General features: G+C 43.2%; 2 protein-coding genes across 2 annotated transcripts in view; both read right to left on the bottom strand.

Annotated features, from left to right (window-relative positions):
• Positions 1-16: 16 nt before the first annotated feature.
• Positions 17-14,864, bottom strand: phf20a (PHD finger protein 20, a). Its single transcript, XM_080545466.1, has 18 exons — positions 14,776-14,864; positions 11,953-12,053; positions 11,092-11,266; positions 10,888-10,972; positions 10,692-10,792; positions 9,741-10,203; positions 9,419-9,628; positions 7,908-7,952; positions 7,511-7,780; positions 6,948-7,157; positions 5,944-6,042; positions 5,126-5,281; positions 3,979-4,163; positions 3,760-3,859; positions 3,147-3,342; positions 2,237-2,666; positions 1,726-1,909; positions 17-1,351 (listed from the first exon to the last, which is right to left on the bottom strand). Exons 2-18 carry the CDS (start codon positions 12,033-12,035, stop codon positions 1,209-1,211), a joined length of 3,135 nt encoding a protein of 1,044 aa, XP_080401592.1. The 5' UTR covers positions 12,036-12,053; positions 14,776-14,864; the 3' UTR covers positions 17-1,208.
• Positions 14,865-17,703: 2,839 nt separating this feature from the next.
• arhgap46a (Rho GTPase activating protein 46a) overlaps positions 17,704-17,935 on the bottom strand; it is a 39,960-nt gene continuing 39,728 nt past the window's right edge. The window contains exon 11 of the mRNA XM_080545464.1: positions 17,704-17,935. This exon is cut by the window's right edge and continues 145 nt beyond it. Within this exon, the coding sequence (XP_080401590.1) occupies positions 17,886-17,935 (50 nt within the window). The 3' untranslated portion in view covers positions 17,704-17,885.

The following is a 17,935-nucleotide window of genomic DNA, read 5'->3' as shown; positions in this document are numbered from 1 at the left end:
AAAGACAATCCCAATAACAGAACCATTTTGAATAATGTATTTACACAAAAAATACAAAATATTGCAAATAAAAAGTACAGGTGAGACAAAACCAATATAGGAAAAGGAAATCTAAAGGTCCACCACGAGTCTTTTCACTGATAAGAGCAAAAAATTGCTTAGGTCATAGCAGATATCTCCACAAATATTGCAGCGAGTCAAAGGTCAAATGCTACAGTGAAGCAGTCAAAGATGTCAGACAAACACAACAAAAGAGAAGATTAAACCAAGACAAAGAAATATGGGTGGAAAACAACAACAATATAACAATGAACAACAGTGTCCCAGGAGCGTCCGAAGCATTTGATTCTGGCCAAAAATAACTTCACAGTGTGTGTTATGACACTAATCCCATCAGACATTAGACCAGCTGCAGCATTCAACATTTTTTTTTTTGAATATGTAACAGAGAAAAGAAGGGTCACGTATTAAGCAATTACTTATCTATACAGTGCCATTATATAAGAATATAGTTTGCATTTTCCACTCATTCAAAACCTTAAAGGTTTGTGCTCTATAAAATAGTCCACATTATCAGCAAGAATAAGCTTAACATTTATATGCAATCAGGAGACAATCAAATACTACAATTCTTTACAATATTCATAAAGGAAAGGTCTGGAGGAATATCGCTCCAGGGAAAGTGTTCTGTCACATCGAGAAGAACGTTGTCAATCTGAAGGTTACCTGTGACAACCAGGAGTTTAGGTGAGTCTTTGAATATACAGCTCAGCAAGGCTCTGTTGAGTGCATGAGGGCAGGCAGACAGTACTCCAGAACAAAAGGCATTAATATGGTTCAGATTTGCATCAAGAAACCCCATGAGACCAAAAACCGGCCCTGTTTTTATTTTTTCTTCTTCTTCTCTCGTACTGGTCAAGCAGATCGGGCTACGCCTACATTTTTAATCATGATACAGTACACCTTCATTCTATCCAAACCAGAGGCCTTCCAAAGACGTACATCAGCTGACCGTCTCCTGTCATGAGAAACCCGCACCCAGTCTACAGTATACTGACATTAAGTGCATTTGCATTTAAATATCCAGCCATTTCAGCTCAGTTCAGTTCAACCCCTCATCATGCCGTAGACCAGTGAGTGTCCAACTCTATATTGTCTGTGTGCAGCGGTGTGCGTGGAAGTGGCGCTGGTTCTGCTCGCTGGCGCCCTCATGTGGAACAGCACAGGGCGATCTGCTGCACCTTCCCCAGCTCTGTGAGAAGCTGCTTGACACGGTGCTTGAGCTGCGGCAGGCGGGCCAGAGGTTCCGGTGGCTCCAACTCCCCTGTGTAGTCCAGCCAGCTCTCCAACACTGAGGAGGAGGAGGAGGAGGAATAAACACCATTTAAAACAATCACTCACTCTCAATCATAATGCATGGCTGAAATCAAGGTCTTTCATCATCATAAACTCGTGAGCTTAGAATTATAAGGTTCTATCTCCGTTTAGGGTAGTTCAGAGATATTGAGCGTCAACGTTTTTACATTCCATTATGTTTTGTGAGATGGAACCTTTGTATTTTATTAATTACTAACTCAAAAATGTCAACATTTTAGAAATAACACCACACAGGCAATAATAAACACCTAATGGATCAGATTATGTAAAAAAACTCAATTTTGACCAAAAATTGAGATAGAACCTTATAATTCTAACGTCACGATAAACTGTGGCAGTGTGTCTCACCATCCAGCTCTCTTTCGATGAAGTCCATCCGGTGCGTGACCTCGTCCTGCGCAGCGTCTATGTGGTCCAGCAGGTTGATCTGCCACTGGTGCTGCTGCCCGCTGCAGTCTGGGCTCCCCCCTCCGTCACATACTCCGTTCTCCATCTTCACCTCCACCTGGGTCCACTGACCAGCGTCTGAGACCTGGACACACAAACACACCGACTCAGGCTCAAGGCATTCTCTTAAGAGTACCAACATGTCTTTATTCCTGAAGTGATCCCCATCAAATATCAGGGATGCAAACTGATGATGGCCCAAAAAGGTGACACGTTTTGTTTTTTTGCCTGAAAACAAAGAACATTTATGGAAATTGTTGACCTATTTTGAGGTAAAAGTGGCTAAAACAGCTAAAAGGTGACAAGTTTGCACCCCTGAAATATTGAATGGGATATATGGAAGGTATAGATGGACACAGAGGTAAAAAAAAGAAAATAAAGACAGTTATTGAGATGGTATTACCGCCCTTACCTTGATGTTAGTGTTGAGGGTTTTGGGACGGTCGGTCTCCATCAGCCCCCCGTAGCGCTGCTCTCTCTCCAGCAGATCTTCCGTGCTCCTCAGGCTGTCCTCCAGCTCCGACCCCCTCCGCGTCTCCACCACCAGCCTCTGCTCCACCGCGGGGTAGTACGCGCTGGGCTTCTGGTAGCAGTGCTCGCTGCTGATGTACTGGAACGCCTGGAAGGCCTGGTAGGACGAGGAGGAAGAGGCGGCGGCTCGGCTCAGCTTCTCCACGGCGGCCGACACCAGCGCGTCGGTCCCGCCGCGGTAGAGACCGTCGTCGGTTGCCGCGGGTGACGGCGCCGCGTCGGTGCTCAGGCCGGATTCGCCTCTCCTCCAGGGCCTCTCTGCCCGTTTCCAGGGCTGGCACCACAAGCGCAGTTCCGGGTGGGCCTGGCTCCTGTGGAGGGGGGGGCGATGACGACAATGAGATGACATGACTGTAATTCTCTAGATTTTTATTAAAAACCTCAGATATACATTCATATAAAAGCATCAAAGAAACAGCGTCCCTAATGTGTAGATTGAAAAGGCAAAGATCCAGATGAAATTGAACCGAATGTGCTTGAGGCACATTTCCACATTGTGTAGACACTGCGTGAGCTCAGAATTATATGGTTCTATCTCCGTTTAGGGCAGTTCAGAGATATTGAGCGTCAAAGTTTTTACATTCCATTATGTTTTGTGAGATGGAAACTTTGTATGTTATTAATTACTAACTCAAAAATGTCAACATTTTAATAACACCACACAGGCATTAATAGATCAACCTAATGGATCAGATTATGTAAAAAAACTCAATTTTGACAAAAATGGAGATAGAACCTTATAATTCTAACGTCACGACTGGACGATAATCATTCTATACTACTGTACTTACTGTAGGATGCTCATCTTGAGCTGCAGGCTGCTGAGCACCTCCACTACGCGGTGGACGTCCCCCAGTAGCTGGTGTGTGGCGGCGATCTTCTTGCCGTTCTGGTGGGAGTAGTTCTCTTCCAGGAAGGACAGGCCGTACATGTGACCGCTGTTCAACCAATCGCGGTCGTACCAGTATCGCAAGCTCTGCCTCTGACCTGGAACAGAGGTGACGCGATGTCATAAGAGGAGTCAAAAAATCACAAAAATGAACCCCCTCACAGAAAATGTCTATGGGCAAAAAAAGCATGTCGAAACCAAAACATATGGTGAGCTTAGAATGATAAGGTTCCATCTCCGTTTAGGGCAGTTCAGAGATATTGAGCGTCAAAGTTTTTACATTCCATTATGTTTTGTGAGATGGAACCTTTGTATTTTATGAATTACTAACTCAAAAATGTCAACATTTTAAAAATAACACCACACAGGCATTAATAAACACCCAATGGACCAGATTATGTAAAAAACTAAATTTTGACAAACATTTTAAGAACCTTAAAATTCTAACGTCACGAAATATAAAATGTGGAGGAAGCGTAGGGACCGGTGAGCAGTCGTGTGTTGCTATCGCTCACCTGGTGGGTCTCTGCAGATGTAGCAGGCGTACTTGTCTGGGACGTTCTCCTCCAGGAGACCCATGCAGGTGCCATGCTGCCAGCACAGGCACTCCTCACACTGGGGGGGGGAAGGCCAGAGGACACAGACTTTCCATTAGCCACGATACAAAAAGTGGAAGTATGTAGGAACTTGTAGGGATCTAACTGGTCTCAGATAATGATGACCTATGACTTTACCTGTATCATGAAGTCGTTCTCCTCCTCCACCTCACAGACGCAGCGCACCATCTCTTCTTGACCACTCGTTTCCATCGCTATGGAGTCCAGGCTCAGGGGGGGAGTGATGACGTCCAACTCCGCCCCAAGCTCGTGGTCGCTCCATCCACAGCTGTCTGTAGACCAATCACTGAGGCTATCCTCATCTACGGTAGGGGGGGAGAGTCAAGGGGGGGAAGGGTTTTAACGAATAAACACAATCCTGATACAGCTAGGTGACGTTTGCCCTCATTGAGGTCCTAATGCAGCAAATGTTTAATAGTGTGCTTATACCACTAGTTACTGTACCTATACACACGTCTAGCAGATTTCTTAACATTTCACACACTATGTGTCTCACTATCTCAGACATAACTGCATTTCAGACCTCACGGGAAAATCGGATTTACATTGGGATCCATTTCAGCACCAATAGAGAAACCTTCCCCATGGTAGGACCCATGGGTCGAAATGCTGATGGAGTATTTCAACAGTAGCATTGTTACAGTTCAGGGTTCGACAGTAACGCTTTTTTACTTGCCCGGAGCAAGAAAAACATTCGCCGGGTTAGATATTATCAAAGTGGACGGGTGATCGATCCACTTTGATGATATCTTCACTCCACGATCATCTAGTCTAGTCTCGCGCCTGCGCCGTCTGTTGTTCTTCCTGCACACAGGTAAAAACATCCAGGATCTAGCAGCGTCCTCAGGCTCGCACAAACAAACCCGGCGAATGTTTTACTTGCTCCGGGCAAGTAAAGAAGCGTTACTGTCGAACCCTGCAGTTATCTTTTTTTAATGCATCACGCTGTGAGTTGAACGAACATGAAACTCCCGGTGACAATTTAATAAGCAAGCAGTAGCAGCAAGGAAGGGCCGGGATTCAATCAAAAACCATAGAATCAATCATTAACTGTGACAGCAGCTCTAGTTCATTCACTTAGTCACACCCAAGGGTGTGGAAAAATTATGAAGAACATGAGACAGATTATAAAAAGATATATACCAATGAAATCTAAATTACAAATGGCTGTTAGATTGAATCCAGGACAAAGATAATGGAGGGGAAAGAGAGAAACACACACACACACACACACACACACACACACACACACACAGATACCCACCATCCACGTGTATGTGCTCTGATTGGTTGTATCCGGGCCTGCAGCGGGAGGCCTCAGGCTTGTGATTATGTGTGAGGGGGAATTTGAGTGGCAAATTCAATTTGGACTGAAGACCGAATATTGAGATGTCAATATTCTCCTCACTACCTGTGTACTCTGTCATAAAAAGGCAGGGGGAAGCAGACGCAGAACAAAAATGTCAACTTTTGGATACGCTGATGGGCAAATAAATAAGAGCTACTCTATAGAGGAGACACGAGGACAAACACACACTATGCCCGACAGATATGAAACACAGCACAGACGTTTTACAGTTTCAAATACTCTACTTCCGTCTTCCTGAACGGGTGACCAGACAAGTGACCAGAATATTAGTAACTCATGAATATACAAAAGTGACAAATACAATCCTCTCATCGTCGGCTTGTTTTGACTAGTGTAACACACACTCACACCTAATGAACAACCTAGGGGTGAGGGGTCAGTAGTGGCTTATACATGGCATTAGAAGTGCAGAAGCTAGGTGGTTAAAAGCATGCTCAAATAAAAAGGGATCTGAGCTCAGCCCTGGCTGGATTTGTAATACTGACCGACCAGGAGCCAAAAAGAATAAAAAGAATGATGCCATCCATATGGATTATCAGACTAATGAGGTGATGTAGGCCAGTAGGGAGGGCACCAGGGAAGCCCCCACATCAAGAGGAGTGGATGAAGACTTTGTGGCCCGGGGCCTTGGCCACTCCCGACGCAGCAGTGCACATGCAGTAGCAGTAGGGTAGCAGGAGGCCCATGCAGAACGACAGGCTCGCGTTTCTTACCGGACTTGGCCTTCTTTTTCTTCTTCTTCTTCTTCAGTTTGATACGGAGGAAGTCTCTGGGTTTCTTGTCTTTCAGCCGGTCTCGTTCTTTCACCAGCGCTGAAATGACAGACAGCAATACGTGACGTTAGAATTATAAGGTTCTATCTCCATTTTTGTCAAAATTTAGTTTTTTACATAATCTGATCCATTAGGTGTTTATTAATGCCTGTGTGGTGTTATTTTTAAAATGTTGAAATTTTTGAGTTAGTAATTAATAAAATACGAAGGTTCCATCTCACAAAACATAATGGAATGTAAAAACGTTGACGCTCAATATCTCTGAACTGCCCTAAACGGAGATAGAACCTTATCATTCTAAACGGAGATAGAACTGTATAATTCTAAACTCACGAATAGGAGTCAAAGACAGTGTCGTACAGTCTGAGGGCACCCAAAGTAGTACAAATATTGTAGGCTGCCGTACATATTTAAATCATAGGGATGCACAGATACCACTTTTTTTCCAGACCAAGTACAAGTTCGTACATTTATGCACTTGCCGATACCGAGTACTTCTAGTACTCTAGTTCTAACAATGACTTTGGAAATGTTTGGAATGTTTTATTGTCATCAGCTGTTCCTCACAAATTATTATTATTTATTATTAAATTATATGTGACAGGGTCTGGTGTTTTGGTCCCCAAGCCAGGAAGGATTTTTTGTTTTTTATAGATTATGAAAAGTGCAGATTGGAAGCTTTCCAATGATGTGTCAAACATTGAAACCTTAAAATATGTTGGTACAACGCAAACCAAAGATTATCGCTCTTAATCAAAACAGACGTGTTTGCTACCATGGTATTGGTAGCTAACTAAAACACATTGCTATGTAACATAACTGCATGTTTAGCACATCACAACAATGTGGTTAATGTGGTCCCTCTACTATAGATAGTAGTCACTCTACTGCATTTTCTAGTGACACTCCCACCGCCCACAGTTATGTGTCTTTACCTATCATACCTATGTCCAAGCCAGTCCTGTCCCGCTCTTTCTCCACAGGCCTCCGTCCGTTCCTGTCCAGCTGGTTCTCTTTGCTCTTCTCCCTCAACAGCACCCTCTGCTGCTGGCTCTGGGTATCAACGATAGGGGGGGCGGATGTGCGTCTGGCTGCTGTCTTCACATCACTACGAGGAGACGGGGGAGCTCTGGTGGGATTTTGAACAGTCGAGTCTGCAAGACATTAAAAAACATTTTTAAAAAAAAGAAGGCAAAGCATTAGCCACAGAGTAGAATAGCCCACCCGTTCCAAGTAGGTCATCACAAATAGCTCCTTTTTCAGATTGAGAGAACACATTTAGATTTACATTTTTGGCGTTTAGCAGACGCCTTATTCCAAAGCGACTTACAATCAATACATTTGACTAAGCAAGTGAATCATCAATCCACCAGTCGTAACAGGAAGAGTAATCTAGCTCAGGCCCGGGGCCATTGGCAGTCTCAGTGATGGAACACCGTGATGGAACACCGTGATAGAACACCGTGATAGAACGCCACGATAGAACACCACGCAGCAAAGGACTTACGCATCGAAGCAGAGATGGTGCGCCGCCTCTTGGGACTCTCCAGAACGGTAGGGGAGGTCTGCTTCTCTGACGCCCGGGTCTGGATGCTCCTGGTGGGGCTGTTGTCCCCCTCCAGGGGCTGGTCTTCCCCGTGGTAGTACTTCATGTGGTAGTGCAGCAGCTTGGCCTTGCGGAAGGACTTGGTGCAGCCGGGAGCGCTGCACTTGAAGGGGTTGTGGTCCAGGTTGATGGACAGGACAGGAGGAGGCTGGTTTTTGATAACTCTGTACACTGAAACACAGCAATGGGATTGGGGGGGAAGGAGGATCAGAAAGGATGTATGAAGGGCTAGGACCAGAGAGGGTTAGGGTTAGGGTACTGAAGGGTGTGAGAGAGAAGGTGCAGTGAACATACTCACATGGCTCTCTGCTGAATCTGTTGGGGTTGTGGAAACCTTGTTTTCCTGGAACAAATAGAAGAAGAATTAACATGAATAATTAATAATAGACATTATTAAGGTCGAAAAATGCGACATGAAGAGGGGAAAAAAACATATATAAGTCGCACTGGACTATAAGTCGCATTTATTTAGAAATATATTTCACAAAATCCAAGACCAAGAACAGACATTTAATCTGGAAAGGCAAGTTTATTCAACTACACAATAGCACACAGAACAACAGGCTGAATAGAAGTCAGGTATGTTAACGTAACACATTAACAGTTATTCAGCTACACAATAGGAGGCTGAATAGGCTAAATGAACATAACAAGCCAGCGAGTCCAACAAGCAAGTTACCAGTAAACAAGTTCACCAAGCTACCGTTTGCTTAGCATCAACAAGCTAATGTTTTAGATAACTTCTTCAGTGGTATAGGAGCAGCATATAGTTGTCACAAGCCCAGAGCGGCCCAGAGCGCCCTCTGTCGGCTGTAGACGGTAATGTTTACTCCTTGGTTCATGTCAGTCAGTATGAAATTCTATATACTGTATATTAATATATAAGTCGCACCTGACTATAAGTCGCAGGACCAGCCAAACTATGAAAAAAAGTGCGACTTATAGTCCGGAGAATACGGTGTATATATAGCGCTAGCACTAATAAGGTCTAGCAATGATGCGTGTGTAAGTAGACAGAATTGTACCTAGCTGCCTGAAGCTAAAAGTTATTTCAACAGCAGCAGAGTTTAGCAGACAGGAAGATTAGTTAGCTCGCGCATCATGTGACTTGGATGAGACTAACACGACCCCCCCCCCCCCCCAAATTCTTATTTATTTTTTGCAGATCTACACGATTCACATGGATTACCTATTTTGAGGTAAAAATGGCTAACTTAGCAGAAAGGTGACAAGTTTGCACCCCTGTAAATCACAATAATATTCTGTGCTTAATCAGATTAATCACAAGTTAAGATTAATCACAAGTTTTATAACATCTCTTAGTTTTTATGATTTCTGAATAAGATTAGAATCTCTTAATTGCTGAGTAAAAAAGTCTTAATCTATGCAGTCAGAATTGCACTTAACTGCCCAACCTCAGCCTGCACAGATACACGGCACCTGCCTGTTCTTACCTGAATGCTAGCCGGTTGAACCAAGCCCTATCATAAGTAACGGTGATACCAGTCATATTCTGGAATGTGTCTGAATGTTAAAGTTCCATAAGTATAAGCAAAATTAAAGTAACAGTTTGTGAATAAATAGTAGCATTTTAGTTTCTCCTTACGCACAAAACACCCACCGAAACCAAACAGTATATATATATATATATATATATAAAATCATCAAATTTTCTACACTACTACAGGGCTATCAATTTGGACAGATCCTCCAATGACCAATTATTTTCAGTGAGAGAAAAAAAAACTTTGTGTATAGTGAATATAAACACAAGCCGTAGAAATGGCCGGTGGTCATTTGCGGTCTTACGTTTCGCAGGGGGGGCTGGTGGTGGTGGTGGGGCCTCCGCAGCAGGTGTGGAGCTGCTGTCTGTTTGGCCGGTTTCCTTCTCTTCCACTTTGTCATTGGTGGATGCAGCAGCAGCAGAGGGGGTTGTGACGGCCACTGGTACTGTCTGTGTCGGCGTCTGATTGGCCGACTCAGTGGATGGCTTAGTTTCCGTGGGCATGTTTTTATCTTCTACAGAAAAAGAAAGGAGAGAAAGAGTTGCGAGGGTGAAACAACACCTCCCTACAAACACACACAACATTCCCACCCCCGTAGTGTCATCCTCTGATTTGTGTTTCCTTACCTATCTGGGCTGCTGGATTAGTTGGTATTTCTTCCTCTTCTTTCTTCACTACTCCATTCAGATGAGGAGTGGGACTGTCCTCTACCTGTCCTCTGTCATCCTCCACTTTCACTCCGTTCTCTCCATTCACTCCATTCACTTGCACAGACTCTTTCACTGGATCCCTGAGGTTGTTCTGTCCTGTTTGCTGGTCTGCACTCTCCTCCTCCTCCTGCTTAATCGTTGGTGCTTTCTCATTGGTGCAGTCTCCCTCACTGTCCTTCCTCTTCATCTTCTCGTCCCCCTCTCTATCCTCCCAGTCCTCGTTATCTTCATCATCCTCCTCCGAGTCGCTGTCCCCCTCCTGGTCAGAGGTACTGCGCCTGGCTCTCTTACTCTTCGGTCCCCCGTTCTCCTGAGGCTTCCTGTCCGTCCCGTTCGGGGCCTTTGTGACACGGTTCCTGTCTGAGGAGCGAGTCGGTGGCTATTTCCACAGGGAGGGAGATGAAAAGACGAGGAAAAATGTAAGTGAATATGACCCACAAAGATTGAATATACTACGATATGATAAGATCTCATACAATCTTCTAAGCAGGTGCTAGTGATCATTAGGGGTGCAACGGTTCTCGATTTTTTTTTACGGACGGTACGGTTCGCCTTCCACGGTTCAATACACTAGTGAACACATTTGAAAGTGTTTATGTAGTTTTTTTACATTTGAAAGTGTTTTTTGTTTATATATATTTATATTATACAATATACCAGTCATATTCTGGAATGTGTCTAAATGTTAAAGTTCCATAAGTATAAGCAAAATAAAGTAAAGTAACAGTTGGTAAATAAATAGTAGCATTTAAAAAAAATACATGTACCAAAACCGAACCATGACCCAAAAAAACGAGGTTCATACCGAACCGTGGGCCAACTGAACCGTTGCACCCCTAGTGATCATTGACCATCAACAGTGACTACAGCAGGAGATGGAGAAGAGCTCACCTCTCTGACAAAAGGCTTCACATGGATGCCCTTGACTGTCTGGACCACTCCGTCGTAGAACTTCACTGAGTAAGATGCTGAAGGGAAGAGGGAGATCCGATTGAGCACGCTAAAATAACCACAGAAATCTAATGTGTGTAGCTTATAAACACAGTGAGTCACTGACACCCACCATCTTTGTTGACGGCCAGGACCTTGGCAGGGTAGAAGCGGCAATCTGACCAACTGGCGAGGACTTTGTCGTTCACGTGGAAACCCTTGGAAGGACAAGTAAAATCGAAACATAAAGTAACTGCTGTAATACAACGAAAATGAATAAATAGGTTTGATAGAACAAATAGGTAAGAATAAATAAAAAGTAGAGTACTTGGCTTACAGGGATAGGACAGTCATCCTGCAGCAGGCCCTGTCTCCTCAGCCCGATCCTCTCGACGGGCCTCAGGTAGGGGCTGGTCCATTCAAACCACTCGTCGTAGCGGTGGCTCCACTGGCGGTAGTGGATCAGCACCTTCTCGTCCTCGTAGTCGATCTTCTCTATGTTGGCCGCATACCTTAGTGCAGGGCAAATGGTAAATGGACTGCACTTATATAGCGCCTTTATCCAAAGCGCTTTACAACGGCCTCTCATTCACCCATTCACACACACATTCACACACACACATGGCGGCCAAGCTACCATGCAAGGCGCCGGCTCCGCTCACTGGGAGCAAATTTTGGGGTTCAGTGTCTTGCCCAAGGACACTTCGACATGTGGCCAGCCGGGGCTCGAACCGCCGATCTGCCGACCTTGCGATCATTAGACGGCGGCTCTACCTCCTGCGCCACAGCCGCCCCCAGGGAATTAGAAGGGTGTGATTTAGATAGGGCAAACTAAGCAACTGAGAGGGATGAAAAGGTGGGGCAAGATGGATGAAGGAGCTGCGAAACAGAAAGAGTGCAGATGCAAGAGAAAGGTAAAGAGAAGCAGAGAGAGAGAGAGAGAGAGAGAGAGAGAGGGAGAGAGAGAAGCAGAGAGAGAGAGAGACAGAGAGAGAAAGGGAAAGAGAAGCAGAGAGAGAGAGAGAAGCAGAGAGAGAGAGAGAAAGAGAGAGAAGCAGAGAGAGAAAGGGAAAGAGAAGCAGAGAGAGAGAGAGAGAGAGAAGCAGAAAGAGAGAGAGAGAGAGAAAGGGAAAGAGAAGCAGAGAGAGAGAGAGAAGCAGAAAGAGAGAGAGAGAGAGGGAGAGAGAGAGAGACTCACCAGGTTTTGAGGTTATCTCTGGCCTCCAGCTGTGCTCCCACCTCAAAAGTGATACCTCTTCGGTTAGGGGGTATCTTACTCATTGTGTCCACATCGACCTCCTTTAGACAGACAGACAGACAGAGTTTGACCTCGTTAGCCATCAAACAGAGAACACATGCACACGTACAGTACCTACACCCGCCACGATGGAGCTCTTGAGCAACAGAATAAAGGCTCTAGCTTAAGAGTTAAGAGTCGATACAGTAGGCCTATAGGACTAGATATCACAAAGAAAGGAGTGCCCTACAAATCAGTCAGCAGACGTTTCTCTTAAGTCTGTTCTTTCAATATCTTTTGATCAGCATCTGTTGTTACACAACGAATCACAGCAAACGGGCCTCAAGTGTGGGGAAGCATGCAGTTGCCAGGATACTGATGACAAGAGGGAAAACAGGAGAAAGGGTATTGTCACCGTCTTATGTCATCATTTCAAGTTTTTTGCAGAAAAACAGAATAAACTGAACCAAATCTAGAATATATGATATTTAGGCAAAAACATAATTTCCCTCAAAAGTGACCCAAGCCCTTATTTTAAGAGGGTGACGATATAAAGCACAGCATTTGGTATCTAAGCTCTTTGTGCATCCTACTGGGGAACACTACATTGAAGCACTGGTTTCGTGCTTGCTTGAGGGAATGAACATGCATTATCTCAGCCGGCTACAGTACGTGGTATAGCGTACTTCCCATTTTTACAGACCTCAGGGGAGATTCCACCATCATTAGGCTAAACCTAGATGACCGAGGAACAATGTTAGCAGACAGAAGACTACAACCCTGGTCTAATTCTCAAGGAGAAACCAACCATGCATCCCAGCACCAGGAGCCTAGGGTGATTGATTGATCAGTCATCAGATAAGAATAGCCTTTAAGTGATCAGAGTTGAAATATTAAAAAGAGCAACGTCGAAAATGACAATGCCATTCCAAAAACGCGCCCTTATCATAAACGTAGGCTTTAATCTTCGATCTCGTTTATTATTCATGGTTAACTTAAAATGCATTGAATTACATTAATGCAGGTCCAAAAAAAGCATGCTTCCAAGCCTGTGGCGATCTGGTTCTCAAGATGGTATCTGGCTACAGTGTGTGGCATGCATACCTCTTTGAAGCTTTTTCAAAGCTTAACAATCCCCAACCTCTACACATCAAACACAGGTCATCTTTAAGGCAACGAGTGTCAACTCTGACATCCTTCAAACACGAGGTTGAGATTCCCACAACCGTCTTTAATGTCCCTTTGTCCGACACCGGTACTATAAACCGATCAACCCACCCTGACATTGCACTTTGTCTCAGAGCCCATGCCTTGCTACTTTGTATCCTGATTCCTCCGCACAAGACAAGTCAACCCACGATCGAACTTAATAACCCGATTCTTGATGTTTTGATTAACTTAAAATGCATTGAATTACATTAATGCAGGTCCAGAAAAAGCATGTCTCATGTCTACTTCCAAGCCTGTGTGGCCCATCTGGTTCTCAAGATGGTATCGTTGCTACAAAGAGGCATACCTCTTTGAAGCTTTTTTTTTATTTGATGTGTTATAAACCCGATTTTTAAGATCAAAACACAATAACCCGAATCTACATATCACTTTTAGTCTGCGACTCACCTTTGGGGAGAGAGTTGGAGTTGCATATTCCATTTTCAATGCAACCTCTATAAACCGGATATCTTCACGCCACTTGGAAACCCACGTGTTTTCTGGTTATGCAGAACATTCCCCATAGCGAAACAATGGGAGAGACAATAGCTACAGAGGGTCTCTGATTAAACTAGATTAAGAAGAAGTCATGTAGGCTTAAACTGATTATGGGACATATGTGGGAAACAGTCGAATCTATATCCTCAGTGACAGTTAACGCATGACATTTATGAATGAATAGCACACAACAAATTCTTTCTCCTTTTCGTAGAGTCACTCAGTGTGGCTCTAAATAAGGGCACGGAAGCGACCCGTAATGACGCAGATGGCGCGCAAATACGCATCAGTTGTTGACGCCAGATTCGGTTCCGATGGCTGGGCTTCAAGATCCGCTATGAGTAGGCACGATCCTTCAACCCTGGACCTTTACTGCGAACAGTTCATGCTTTCAAGTTTTCACCCAAAGAACAATAGCTGAACATTTTTTGTCTCCAAAATGTCTCCAAAATGATGTTTCTGGAGCGCTGCTTTGCGTAATAAAGCAATTCAGCAAAAACATTCACCCCAAAAAGGAGCCAAATTAATAGGCGTACACTACAAATCTGCCTTTCTGGTTTTTTGTTGATTCCCAGTTGGACTTGGCTTATTGTCCGATATATAAGGAGTGGGCGGGGTGTTAAAATGTATTTCACAAGTTCGTCAGTGGCTTTGAACGAAGCCGATTGGCTGAGGGGTCTGTTAGGGGCGGGATTAAACAAATCTTACAGGCCGTTCGAGCTGTCATTCACAGAGGACGCACACACAGGGCCTCTCCGCTAGGCCTGACCATGACTTTTCTTACCGTAAATACGGCGTGGAAATAAACACTCTGAACTTCCCTGTTCAAAGCCGCGGAATAAATCCAGAAAAAACTATGACGAAAGACGCTCATGTCCAAAAGCACAAACCATATAAAACGACTCGTAGGGAAAATAAAATCTATGCCACAAAGTCTTCTTTGTATTGTAGTCACATTAATTGTTTTAACTCGGAGGCGTGCATGCGGCATTTACAATGTTGATGCATCAAAATACATTTGTCTATACTGTCGCAAGACCAGGCCTTAATGTTGCATGTAATAATTAGAATTGGTACCTTTGCTTTGACGTTACTCCTTCTCCCGACAGTGATGTGCTCGTATATAATCCTCGCGCGTGTTAAGTGCAGCACGCCACACGCAGTTGCATTTCTTCCCTGTGCAACACTACCGGCGAGGGGAGCAGAGTCAGAGTGGCGCACTTGTGCGCATGTGCAGAGATAGGGCCTGCTAGAAGGACCTCTCCTCTGCTCTGTCTCAGAGATGCTGGATGACATGTTCAGCCTCATCTATATTCATTTATAGAAGGCCTACACACTTTTCACAAGTTATTTGGAGGCCTATATCTTAAGTAAGGTGCATTCTTCGTTTAGTGCATTTTGACATTGGCCTTGAATGGAAATACAGTACAGGCCAAAAGTTTGGACACACCTTCTCATTCAATGTGTTTCCTTTATTTTCATGACTATTTACATTGTAGATTCTCACTGAAGGCATCAAAACTATGAATGAACACATGTGGAATGATGTACTTAACAAAAAAGTGTGAAATAACTCTAAATATGTCTTATATTTTAGATTCCTCAAAGTAGCCACCCTTTGCTTTGTTGTTGTTAATAAAATATATAATAATAATAATATTTAAATATATATATATATATAATAACATATTATTAACACATATTATATTAAATATTATTGTTATATATTTTATTAACAACAAAAAAGCAAAGGGTGGCTACTTTGAGGAATCTAAAATATAAGACATATTTAGAGTTATTTCACACTTTATTGTTAAATACATCATTCCTATGTGTTCATTCATAGTTTTGATGCCTTCAGTGAGAATCTACAATGAACCAAATAGTCATGAAAATAAAAGAAACGCATTGAATGAGAAGGTGTCCAAACTTTTGGCCTGTACTGTATGTTTTTCTGAAATCTTTGTCCTTTATAGCGTACTACAGTACTCATTTATCATGCACTATGACTTTCTATTAATTTAGCCTTAAACCCTATAATACATAGATTGTATGTATAGATGTATTGACTAGGCCTACAATAACCTCTGAACTACCATTCTCACTCATGGATTTTGATTCTCTTTAAGTAAATAATAGGTAGTCTACAATGGAACAAACCTTTATTTTTTTAATAGCAACCATTCCACAGAATAACAGAGTGTAGCAAACATACACGCACACACACACACACTCACACGCACAAACTCGCGAGCAGTGGTTTGAATCAGTACTTTTCAAAGGCAGGCGCTTACAGCAGAGAAATTAACAGTAATTACAAAAACAAGTTTTTTCTTCTTCTCTTTATCGACAGGAAGGTTCACCTTTACCCTGGATCTTTTGAAAATACAATCAAGGAGATATTACTATTTACAAGCAGAATTTATTTACATTAGCAAAACTTCAGGGACAAAGTATTATCTACATTCTCAGAGTGCTTTGAACACTCCATCCTTAGTTTGGGAGCATGCCGTCATCAGATTTTCAGTTAGAGAAAGGAGAGCAGTTATCATATCCTACACCCGTTTTTTAACAAACTCCTGAGCCAACAGATTTACAGACTAAAAAGAAAAGTAATGATAATCTCAATTGGAGAAAAAACATATTCAAGATAACAGACACATGGATTTATTGCCTTAAATAGATCTCCCATAGAAATAGTACATACAGTACATGTACCATATACTGTAATGACATTAAACAACACACTATTTTCGCAATTAAACATTAGAGTTGTTAAAATGGAGAACACTCTTTATGTTTACTTTCCGTAGAGCTGACCACCGACCACTAAAAAGAGCTTTTTACATGAGTTCCAAAACACATGCTTCCAGTTTGTGCTGTGAAATGAAAAGCTCTGTACAGTATATCAAAATAGCTGTGGTGGTGGTACTATGTTGTTTCCGGAAATTACCAACGTAGTACAGTGAAACTATTGCAGGCTAATTATTACAACAACTAAAAACGTCACAGGCAAGCTTATTAATAACGAGACTTTCTTTAAATGTTCTCATGTTCTTCACATTGATATCTTATTTGTACAATAATAAAGGCTGTGTCTCTCACACACACAGAGACACTCTTATGAAACCAGACCAGCCCAATAGCAACATTGATATTTTGTAGATATAAATAAGGTGAGGACCACGTGACACGTTCTAGTGTTTTGGTCCACATGTCGGCAACCAATCAAAATGTTCAGAGTAATCCCCACTGCTACCTAGTTAACTATAACACTACTTCACATTGTTAGCAGGCTCACAAAACAAGCTGTGTTAGTTGACTAGCGACGTGTCATTGATTTTCAACAATGTGGAAATATATTCACATTTTTCGAAAGAAAAGTCTGAACATTGAACATCGGATGGCGACATGGGGACCAAAACACTAGAACGTGTCACATATTTTGGCTTGACTAGTGAGTGTGTGGTGTTGTGATTTTCAACAATGTTGAAACGTATTTCTGTGTTTCAAAATAAAAGTCAGAACATTTTGATTGGTTGCCGACTTGTTCCCCCTTTCACCAGACCGTGTCACATATGCCTGTCACTGTTACAGTGTTTCCTGCTGCCTCTCTCCACTCTGTGGGCTGAATGCTGTAGGAGTCTCCTTCAACACAGCCCTGTCATCCAGTGAAACCATAGAATTACACGCAGTGAGTCAGAAATGGAAGAAGAAAACAAGATTTCACAAAGTAGCTACAAACCCCTCCCCCCTCCAACACTGATGAACCAGGTTGGTTTCTATAATGTAATCAGAGTTGTTAGTCTTCTAGTGTGTCTATCATCGTGGGCTTGGCATCAAGGAACACATGGCCTCCACTCAGGTAAATTGTTCTCCAGTCAGGAAGCGGGACAGAGGATGGATCCGGTGTCCTGGGTGATCATATCAAGTACAGTGCTTGTGTAATGACACAGGTGTTGGGACATGTTGTGAAAACCCTGTCATGTCCCTGCCTCAGTGAAATGATAGACCTGGGGTGTTAGAATGATCTCCCCTGTGCTCCTGACATTGAGAGTGTGTGTATGGAGGTGAAACTGCTTGGTTGACTGTTGTTCACTGTAGACTGATCAGGCTCAATGATCTGATGGAGCAGGGTGGAGCTCGGGGAACTGGGGGTGTATGGCACGTTAAGGGGAAGCAGGCGTCTACACAACACCCTCAATGAAACTTGTGTCCAGATGAACAATGAGCATTC

The sequence above is a fragment of the Nansenia antarctica genome, assembly GCF_963989245.1.
Source record: "Nansenia antarctica genome assembly, chromosome: 15".
Classification (NCBI taxonomy): Eukaryota; Metazoa; Chordata; class Actinopteri; order Argentiniformes; family Microstomatidae; genus Nansenia; species Nansenia antarctica.
The sequence above is the reverse complement of the archived record's forward strand: the minus strand, read 5'-3'. Positions and strand labels throughout refer to the sequence as shown.

Bases quoted from the DNA above. Each gene is read 5' to 3' on its own strand.
- phf20a (XM_080545466.1), bottom strand. From the start codon at position 12,035: ATGAGTAAGATACCCCCTAACCGAAGAGGTATCACTTTTGAGGTGGGA. The intron at 5,282-5,943 runs GTAAGAAACGCG...TTTTTATGACAG, and splicing joins GAAAAAGAAGGCCAAGTCCG to AGTACACAGGTAGTGAGGAG. The intron at 2,667-3,146 runs GTAAGTACAGTA...CCCCCTCCACAG, and splicing joins CTCAAGATGAGCATCCTACA to GAGCCAGGCCCACCCGGAAC.